The sequence below is a fragment of the Entelurus aequoreus genome, linkage group LG06 (genome assembly GCF_033978785.1).
Source record: "Entelurus aequoreus isolate RoL-2023_Sb linkage group LG06, RoL_Eaeq_v1.1, whole genome shotgun sequence".
NCBI lineage: Eukaryota > Metazoa > Chordata > Actinopteri > Syngnathiformes > Syngnathidae > Entelurus > Entelurus aequoreus.
Genome location: NC_084736.1, coordinates 25,423,160 through 25,433,928, shown reverse-complemented (window position 1 = coordinate 25,433,928; position 10,769 = coordinate 25,423,160). Strand labels below are relative to the sequence as shown.

General features: G+C 46.0%; 1 protein-coding gene and 1 long non-coding RNA gene across 2 annotated transcripts in view; one reads left to right on the top strand and one right to left on the bottom strand.

Annotated features, from left to right (window-relative positions):
* Window positions 1–1,734: 1,734 nt before the first annotated feature.
* Window positions 1,735–5,790, bottom strand: LOC133652025 (uncharacterized). Its single transcript, XM_062050334.1, has one exon. The coding sequence runs from the start codon at window positions 5,720–5,722 to the stop codon at window positions 4,955–4,957; it is 768 nt and encodes a 255-aa protein (XP_061906318.1). The 5' UTR covers window positions 5,723–5,790; the 3' UTR covers window positions 1,735–4,954.
* A 3,113-nt stretch (window positions 5,791–8,903) lies between these two features.
* Window positions 8,904–10,769, top strand: part of LOC133652026 (uncharacterized) — a 47,552-nt gene continuing 45,686 nt past the window's right edge. Inside the window, exons 1-2 of the long non-coding RNA XR_009826520.1 lie at window positions 8,904–9,208; window positions 9,748–9,881. This is a non-coding gene — a long non-coding RNA (uncharacterized LOC133652026). The remainder of the gene's footprint in view (window positions 9,209–9,747; window positions 9,882–10,769) is intronic.

Genomic DNA, 10,769 nt, shown 5'->3' with positions numbered 1-10,769 from the left:
GTGTGTGTAATTGAAATGCGCCCCCTGTGGCCAATTTTTTATTTAAAAAAAATAAATAACTATGTATATAGAGACATACTGTAATAACTTGAAATACGATTAAAAAACACTTACAAACAAAAAATCCCCCCCAAAAAATGTTTTACTAAAAGCTTACCTTTTTTATATTTGCATAGTATGTATATATTATGATTGTTGTAAATACAAATCTTTATACAGCATTTTTCGGAGGTCTCAAGAAGGTGACAAATACAAGAACGTGTGTGGTATTTTATTTTATTTTTTTGTCATAAAAAAATACAATCATGTGTGCTTACGGACTGTATCCCTGCAGACTGTATTGATCTATATTGATATATGATGTAGGAACCAGAAATATTAATAACAGATATAAACAACCCTTTTGTGCGAATGAGTGTAAATGGGGGAGGGAGGTGTTTTGGGTTGGTGCACTAATTGTAAGTGTATCTTGTGTTTTTTATGTTGATTTAATTTAATGAAATAAAATCAAATAAAAAGTATATATTTTTTTTATTTTTTGTGCGGCCCGGTACCAATCAGTCCACGGACTGGTACCGGGCCACGGCCCGGTGGTTGGGGACCACTGGGTTAGAGCATCCGAAAAAATGAGGTGCAAGGTTTGGGGAGGGCCCGTTCAATGCCGCTCACAGCTTTAATGACATTTATTCTTCAATGGCAAACACACTAAAAGTTCCAGTAAGTTGTTGTATTATTCAATTATACTTTTTGTTATTAATGACACGGTTTGGTCTTTGAGCTGATGTTGGAGTTCGTATGTTCACTCAGGCACTCCGGACACCTCATCTGGGTATAGTCGGCGTTTATTAGCAACATGCTAATCATGCTAACGTCCTTATTTTCACGTTTTTCCGGTGAGCAATGCCCACACAATGATGTCTAGGCGCACCAAACCCAGAGGTACAAAGTATAATGACTTGAAAAGGTGACACTTAACACAATTATGACGTCTATATCAATTATGTTTATGTTAGCTTGGCAACCTGAGTCTGAAGCTAGAACGGATACCAGTGCTATGGAAAACATCCTGCATAGTGCCGGTGCCCAAGAAGCCCATCCCATCGAGCTCAAATGACTTCAGACCTGTTGCCCTGACGTCCCAGGTCATGAAGGTCCTCGAGAGACTTGTGCTGGATCAGCTGAGGCCACTGGTGGCTCCTTCCCTGGATCCTCTACAGTTTGCATATCAATCAATCAATCAATGTTTATTTATATAGCCCTAAATCACAAGTGTCTCAAAGGGCTGTACAAGCCACAACGACATCCTCGGTACAGAGCCCACATACGGGCAAGGAAAAACTCACCCCAGTGGGACGTCGGTGAATGACTATGAGAAACCTTGGAGAGGACCGCATATGTGGGTAACCCCCCCCCTCTAGGGGAGACCGAAAGCAACGGATGTCGAGTGGGTCTGACATAACATTGTGAAAGTCCAGTCCACAGTGGATCCAACACATCAGCGGGAGTCCAGTCCACAGCGGGGCCAACAGGAAACCATCCCGAGCGGAGACGGGTCAGCAGCGCAGAGATGTCCCCAACCGATGCACAGGCTAGTGGTCCACCCGGGGTCCCGGCTCTGGACAGCCAGCACTTCATCCATGGCCACCGGACCTATGCAACTCCCCCTCGCAAGGGACAGGGGAGAAGAGGAGAGAAGAAAAGAAACGGCAGATCAACTGGTCTAAAAAAGGGGGGGTCTATTTAAAGGCTAGATTATACAAATTAGTTTTAAGATGGGACTTAAATGCTTCTACTGAGGTAGCATCTCTAACTGTTACCGGGAGGGCATTCCAGAGTACTGGAGCCCGAATAGAAAACGCTCTATAGCCCGCAGACTTTTTTTTGGCTCTGGGAATCACTAATAAGCCGGAGTTCTTTGAACGCAGATTTCTTGTCGGGACATATGGTACAATACAATCGGCGAGATAGGCTGGAGCTAAACCGTGTAATATTTTATACGTAAGTAGTAAAACCTTAAAGTCGCATCTTAAGTGCACAGGAAGCCAGTGCAAGTGAGCCAGTATAGGCGTAATATGATCAAACTTTCTTGTTTTTGTCAAAAGCCTTGCAGCCGCATTTTGTACCAACTGTAATCTTTTAATGCTAGACATAGGGAGGCCCGAAAATAATACGTTACAGTAATCGAGACGAGACGTAACGAACGCATGAATAATGATCTCAGCGTCGCTAGTGGACAAGATGGAACGAATTTTAGCGATATTACGGAGATGAAAGAAGGCCGTTTTAGTAACACTCTTAATGTGTGACTCAAACGAGAGAGTTGGGTCGAAGATAATACCCAGATTCTTTACCGAGTCTCCTTGTTTAATTGTTTGGTTGTCAAATGTTAAGGTGGTATTATTAAATAGATGTTGGTGTCTAGCAGGACCGATAATCAGCATTTCCGTTTTCTTAGCGTTGAGTTGCAAAAAGTTAGCGGACATCCATTGTTTAATTTCATTAAGACACGCCTCCAGCTGACTACAGTCCGGCGTGTTGGTCAGCTTTAGGGGCATGTAGAGTTGGGTGTCATCAGCATAACAGTGAAAGCTAACACCGTACTTGCGTATGATGTCACCCAGCGGCAGCATGTAAATACTAAAGAGTGCAGGGCCAAGAACCGAACCCTGGGGAACTCCGCACGTTACCTTGACATAGTCCGAGGTCACATTGTTATGGGAGACGCACTGCATCCTGTCAGTAAGATAAGAGTTAAACCAAGACAAGGCTAAGTCTGACATACCAATACGTGTTTTGATACGCTCTAATAAAATATTATGATCGACGTATCGAAAGCGGCGCTAAGATCAAGAAGCAGCAACATAGATGACGCATCAGAATCCATCGTTAGCAATAGATCATTAGTCATTTTTGCGAGGGCTGTCTCCGTAGAGTGATTTGCCCTGAAACCGGATTGAAAAGGTTCACAGAGATTGTTAGTCACTAAGTGTTCATTAAGCTGCTGTGCAACAGTTTTTTCGAGAATTTTGGAAATAAACGGAAGGTGGGAGACCGGTCGGTAGTTTACCATGAGGTCAGGATCGAGGTTAGGTCTTTTGAGCAGAGGATGAATAACCGCTTTTTTGAATGCTAGGGGAACAGTGCCGGAGGAAAGTGATAAGTTTATAATATTTAACACTGATGGACCTAATAATACAAACAGTTCCTTGATAAGTTTCCCAGGAAGTGGGTCAAGTAAACATGTTGTTTGTTTTATCCCACTTACACGCTGTAATAATTCCTCTAATGTTATTTTATCAAAAATAGAGAGACTATTTTGGAGGGCAGTGTCCGTCGTATATACAGTCGTATTTGTGTTAATAGAGCCCAGTTGTAGCTGGGATGCGTTGTCTTTAATCTCCTTTCTAATGAGTTCAATTTTCTTATTAAAGAAATTCATAAAATCATCTGCCGAGTGGGTGGAGCTACTGGGAGGAGTCCCTTGTTGGGTTAGCGATGCTACTGTACTAAACAGAAATTTAGGATCGTTTTTGTTGAGGCGGATGAGATTTGAGTAGTATTTAGCTTTAGCTAAGGTAAGCATGCGTTTATAAGTTATTAAACTATCACTCCATGCTTGATGGAAAACCTCAAGTTTAGTCGCGCGCCATTTGCGTTCCAGTTTTCTACATGATAATTTATGAGCTCTAATTTCTTCTGTAAACCATGGGGTGCGCCTTTTAGGGGCCCTTTTTTGCTTTAGCGGTGCTATACTATCAATAATTTCGCGCAAGGCATCGTCAAAGTTGTTAGTGAGTTTATCAATAGAGCCGACATAATTTGGGAATGGTGCTATTACCGAAGGCAGTAGGTCAGCAAGAGTCATCGTTGTGGCAGCATTAATGTTGCGGCCGCTATAGCAGTTATTATTATTATTAGCTTGTTGACAAAGAGTCAAAACTTCAAATTTTATAAGGTAATGATCGGACATTACTTTAGTATATGGAAGTATCATAACTTTGGAGGTGGTGACACCCCTGACAAGCACTAGATCTATTGTATTACCGTTGCGATGCGTGGGTTCATGTATTGTTTGTGTAAGACCACAGCTATCAATTATGGTTTGGAGCGCCACGCACTGAGGGTCCGATGGGGTATTCATATGGATATTAAAATCCCCCATTATGATTATATTGTCGGCGTGCGTCACTAGATCAGCAACGAACTCTGAGAATTCACTGATAAAGTCCGAATAGGGCCCAGGGGGGCGGTAGATAACAGCCAGGTCGAGAGGTAGCGGTGTGACAGACCTCATAGTAAGCACCTCAAACGATTTATATTTATTATTTAGGTTAGGGGTAAGGTTGAAATTTTCATTGTATATTAGTGCGACACCCCCTCCCCTTTTAAGAGGGCGGGCAACATGCGCATTCGTATAGTTAGGAGGAGATGCCTCATTGAGCGCAAAAAATTCGTCCGGTTTGAGCCAGGTTTCGCTAAGACCAATGACGTTAAGATTGTTGTCTCTAATGACCTCATTAACCAATAACGCCTTGGGAGACAATGATCTTATGTTTAAAAAGCCCATATTATAGGTATTGGGCTGTTTTGACGAGTTTTTGTTAAGATTATCCGTAGTGGCAATATTAACAATGTTGCGTTTATTATGCGTAGTGCACTTTAAATAGTTTCGACCATATCTAGGAATTGATATGACGGGAATTTTCCGATTGTTTGCTTGGTGCTGCAATAGACTGGACATATCATAATTTGCCACCTCAGTAGAATGCATGTCCACCTCTGACACAGACACAACAGAAAAAACATTATGTGAATTGTGTATTATTCTAAGAGAATTGCTATGCGTACATGGATTATCCAGCCTGGCGCTGGCTAGTTCTAGCTTAACTGACTCCTCACCCGGACTAACAGACATTGTAATTGCCTGTGACCGGGCTTGCTCTAGTGTAGTCAGTCAAGTGAGACTTAAATAGTAGTCTATGTTTCTAGACAGGATGATGGCGCCTTCCTGGTTAGGGTGAAGGCCGTCTCTCATCAGCAAGCCTGGTTTGCCCCAGAAAGAGGGCCAGTTATCAATAAACGTTAGTCCCTGCGTCCTACAGTAGCTAGCCAACCACTTGTTAAGCGAGACTAATCTGCTATATCTCTCATCATTGCCTCTCGCAGGCAGGGGGCCAGAGACAATTACTCGATGCCTGGACATCTTTCTGGCGAGATCACAAGTCCTGGCTATGTTTCTCTTTGTAATCTCTGACTGTCTCATTCTAGTGTCATTGGAGCCAACGTGTACAACTATATTCGCATAATTAGTGGTGCGATTAGCCTGTCGTACGTGTTTACTAGGCCTGTTGCGAGTTAGCTCCCTAAGATTAGCTTCAATGTCAGGTGCTCTGGCCCCGGGGATACACTTTATTGTGGCTGGTTTGCTAAGCTTTATGTTTCGGGTGATGGAGTCCCCTATAACTAAGGTGTGGTGCCCGGTAGACTGGGGTGTAGGACTAGCTAAAGAGCTAAATCTATTATGCGTCTCAACCGGTACACCGTAGCTTGTAGGCCGCTTAGGACTGCTACAAGCTGGGCTAGTTAGCTCGCTACAGCTAACGCTAGCAGATGTGTCCGCAACATCTAAAGTTACGACATTACTCTGCTCTAACTGGCGGACACGGCCCTCTAGCAGAGCCAACCTCTCCGTGAGTATGGTGCAAGACGCGCAGGAAGCCATTACTCACAGTGTTTTCTGTCACCGAGTGAAGTTCCTGCTGTCCTCAGGGAAGTGGTCGCGGTCTGTAGGAGTAGCTTCTTACTGACCGGCGCTGCCTTTCTCCGCGCTAGCTTAGCAGCTAGCTAGCTGAGGAAAGGGTGGTGGGACAGAGATCGGGTGATTTGCAAGTTAAATAGTACCACTAAAAATGTTTGAGAAGTGATAAAGAAAGCTGTAGAACAATTAAAAGCACACAGATAGAGCGCTACTTAGCTTTTTCGCAACAGCGAACAGACGGCGAGCAGTCACGCACGGTGAACCGGAACCGGAAGTGCAGGAAAAATCAGCCCCATGTAGGAGTGGACGATGCTGTTATCTACCTGCTGCATCATGCTCACTCTCACCTGGATGGTGGGAAGGGCACTGTGAGGATCATGTTTTTTGATTTCTCCAGTGCCTTTAACACCATTCAGCCAATTCTGATGAGTGACAAGTTGCTCAGGATGGGTGTCAGTTCATCCATTGTCTCCTGGATCACTGATTACTTGTCTGACAGGCCCCAGTTTGTGCGACTGGGGAGCTCCGTGTCGGATACTGTGGTCAGTGGTGTAGGTGCTCCACAGGGGACCGTCCTGTCTCCTTTCCTGTTCACCCTGTACACCTCAGACTTCCAGTATAGTTCCAGGTCCTGCCACCTGCAGAAATACTCTGACGACTCTGCTGTGGTCGGGTGTATCGGAGAGGGACGGGAATTGGAGTACAGGACACTGATCGCTGACTTTGTGGAGTGGTCTCAGGCGAACCATCTGGTCCTTAATGTGGACAAGACCAAGGAGCTGGTCATCGACTTCAGGAAGAGAGTGACCCCGGTGGAGCCCATCAAGATCCAGGGCCGGGAGGTGGCAGTGGTGGAGCAGTACAAGTACCTGGGAGTCCACTTGAACAGCAGACTGGACTGGAAGGACAACTGCAAAGCTGTTTACAAGAAGGGCATGAGCAGACTCTTTTTCCTGAGGAAGCTTAGGTCATTCAATGTGTGCAGCAAGCTGTTGGAGATCTTTTATCAGTCTGTTGTGGCCAGTGCACTGTACTTCGCAGTGGTTTGTTGGTGGAGCAGCACCAGCAAAAGGGACTCAAACCGGATTGATAATCTGATCCGGAAAGCCGGCCAAACTATTGGCACGCAATTGGAGGCGTTTGAGTCAGTGAGGGACAGGAAGTCACTGGACAAACTGCTGGCCATCATGGACAATCCTTCACACCCACTCCACCTGACAATTAAGGGACAGCGGAGTTCATACTCCAACAGGCTCCTTCAACTTCCTTCCCGCACTGTGCGATTCAAGAACTCCTTCATTCCACACTCCATCCAGCTGTATAATCACTCGCCATACAGCAATAGATGACATCTACCTATTACCTGACACCTGACATGTTAGCTACTTCTCTTTGTTTATCAGAATCAGAATCAGAATCAGAATAGTTTTATTGCCATTGTTTGAGAACGGGTTCACAAACTAGGAATTTTTCTTGGTGCAAACGTGCGACATAAAACACATATAACACATATTTGTTATAAAAAGAGCTGTGACTGAGCTATCAGATAGACTTACAAGGGATTCAAGGAATTCAAGGAGCTGCTGTTAGGAGTTCTTGTTCATTTGCCTGATGGCCGAGGGGGAAAAACTGTTCAGGTGGCGGGAGGTGTGGGTCTGGATGGAGCGTAGTCTCCTGCCTGAGGGGAGAGGGGAGAATAGTGTGTGTCCAGGGTGAGAAGAGTCAGCTGTGATCCGACCCACACGCCTCCTGGTCCTGGAGGAGAACAAGTCCTGGAGGGATGGGAGCTTGCAGCCAATCACCTTCTCCGCAGCACGTACGATGCGTTGCAGTCTATTCTTATCCTGGACTGCGGCGCCGGGGAACCACACTGTGATGGAGGAGGTCAGGATGGACTCTATGATGGCTGAGTAAAACTGCACCAGCATCTTGGTCGGCACCTTAAGTTTCCTCAGCTGCCGCAGGAAGTACATCCTCTGCTGGGCCTTCTTGATGAGGGAGCTGATGGTCAGCTCCCACTTGAGGTCCTGGGTGATGGTGGTGCCCAAGAAACGGAAGGAGTCCACAATGGGGACGGGGGTGGGAGAGTCAATCAGGGTGAGGGGGGATAGTGGGGCTGTGACTTTCCTGAAGTCCATGATCATCTCCACTGTTTTCTGGGCGTTCAGCTCCAGGTTATTGAGGCTGCACCAGGACGTCAGCCGGTCTACCTCTCTCCTGTAGGCGGACTCATCGCCATTCGAGATGAGCCCGATGAGGGTGGTGTCATCCGCAAACTTGAGCAGTTTTACGGATTGGTGACTGGAGGTGCAGCAGTTTGTATACAGGGAGAAGAGCCAGGGGGAGAGTACACAGCCCTGAGGAGTACCAGTGTTTGTGGTTCGACTGTCCGAGACAATCTTCCCCAGCCTTACATGCTGTCTTCGGTCTGTCAGGAAGTCATTAATCCAACTGCAGAGGGAGTCGGGCACGCTGAGCTGGTAGAGCTTGTCTCGTAGCAGTCCAGGGAGGATGGTGTTGAAGGCAAAGCTGAAGTCCACAACAGGATCCTAGCGTAGGTTCCTGGGGAGTCCAGATGCTCCAGGATGAAGTGGAGGGCCAGGTTCACTGCATCATCCACAGACCTGTTGGCTCTGTAGGCGAACTGCAGTGGGTCCAGGAGGGGGGAGGTGATGTCCTTGAGGTGGGGCAGGACCAAGCGCTCAAAGGACTTCATGACCACAGACGTCAGCGCGACCGGCCTGTAATCATTTAGTCCTGTGATCCGTGCTTTCTTGGGGACAGGGACAATGGTAGAGGTCTTAAAGCAGGACGGCACGCGGCATAGCTCCAGAGAGGTGTTAAAAATGTCAGTGAAGACAGGAGCCAGCTGGTCCGCACAGTGTCTGAGAGTGGAGGGGGAGACACCATCCGGCCCGGGGGCCTTCCGCGTATTCAGCTTCAAGAACTGCCGCCGTACATCCTCTTCTTTAATGGAGAGGGTCTTTACAGTCTTATTGTGTTTTTGGAGTCCTGTGATGTCATTGGAGTCCTTTGAGTCCTTTAACTCCTTTAATGATGTGCTGGCATTGGTGGGGGGAGCATGGCTTTGATGAGCTGAAGGCCGTTCATGACGACAGTAATGTGTGTTGAGGCCCTGAGCGAGAGTCTGGTCATTCAGGGCCTGGGGGGTTTTGGGCTTACAGTTCGTAAGGGCCCTTAGACCTCTCCAAACTGCCGCAGAATCATTGGAGCGGAACTGTTCCTGTAGACGGTTAAAGTACACAGATTTAGCTTTCTCCACTTCCCTGGTGAAGTGGTACTTCGCTTCTCTGTATGTACTTCGGTCCCCGCTTCTCCACGCAGCCTCCTTCTTCTTGCGCAGCTGTCGGAGCTTGGGTGTGAACCAGGGCTTGTCGTTGTTATAACAAACCCTGGTGCGCGTTGGAATGATGCACGCCTCATTGAACTGTATGTATGAGGTCACAGTGTCCGTATACTTGTCCAGATTGTTCGTGGCCGCTCCAATTGCCTCCCTATAATGTCTATTTTCTATTTCCTGCTGGACCTACTCTCCATTTTATGCTGCTGCTGTCATATAGACTGTATATACTGTAATATTGTACATGGTCATTGGTTTATATTGTATATATGTTATAGACATAATATAATATATCTGTATATAAATTACTCTGTACACATATTATGTATATATTCGTATATATGTTAGATTTTTTATAGCTATATTGGTCTATTTATACCTGCATTGTCCTTTCCATCATTGTAACTGAGCTACTGTGTTGAACAATTTCCCTTGTGGATCATTAAAGTTTGTCTAAGTCTAAGTCTAATTAGCTGTTCAGGTAGGAAATGAAGCAGCTGTATCCTGATAACAAGACGTCAATTATTTTTTGAGTCCTTATTTTTTCATTTGAAATGTGTGAATATGAATGCCATTTTTAATTATTATTTTTTAAAAACTATAACCAATACAAATGTTCCCTTTTAAGATTCCCTTGCTGTGTCGAGGAGCTGCGACACTTCCGTGTGTGTCCACATGGGGGTGCCAAAGAACCACTAGAGAATCCCCTCCAAGCGCCCTGGTGACGTCAGAGGGCTCAGCAACGTGGAAGAAGATGAGCAGGTTAGTGTGACAGCAGATGTGTTGTCAAGCGTGAATGTTTTGATTGGCACATATGGACTTTCATTTCCAAACGTTGACCTTTCAATTAGTCGTGAAAGAATCCCTGCGGTCGGCCGGCTACGATTCCTCTGCTCTCTCCTCTCCTGCCTCGCCGCCGTTTAATCTTGCTGTTTGTGTCCAAGCTTGTCCATCACGCGGCTCGTAGTCATCATTCTCCGGATCTTAAGGCCGTCACAGCTGCCTTCTCACTAAATGCGCCGCTGATGCAAATGTGACTTTTCAGAGATGAGCTATTTTCTGAGGCGTGAAGCCGTCAGATGGAGACGCTCCTTAAAAGGTCTTCACCGCCGGCGGGGTCACCTCAACCCTAAGCAGCTTTGCCAAACGCCGCCTCGATAGACCCAATCATCCCACCGCGAGGCGCTATCCAAAAGTGTTTATCTTAAATTTGGGGGAAGCAGCTGTGGCTTCATGCAATAGTGCTCAAACATGATGAATGGAATCTTTCTGCTCAAACTTTTGAGTTCCTCCAAGCGCGACCCAACATGTGAATGTTACCTAAACACAAAGCGCCAGTAGTTCCACTGCAGCTTGGCCAGCTGGAATGTGATCAGCGATATTTGGACTTACGAATAAAAAAGTGGTTGGAATAAGATTAGAAACTAGATAATGTGTGTGAATGCTGCAGACCATGGGTGTCCAAACTACGGCCGCCGGGCCGCACATGTTCATTTTGGCCCGCGAGACGGCACAAGTTCAATAAACCATGGCTGGGAGCTGCTATATTCATATCATATACGAATAGCCAGGGGACTGAAAGTTGCCATTTTCTCACTATCTGCTGTCCAACAAAATTACCTCAACCATTAATTACACTTGCAAGATTAC

Bases quoted from the DNA above. Each gene is read 5' to 3' on its own strand.
- LOC133652025 (XM_062050334.1), bottom strand. From the start codon at position 5,722: ATGGCTTCCTGCGCGTCTTGCACCATACTCACGGAGAGGTTGGCTCTG.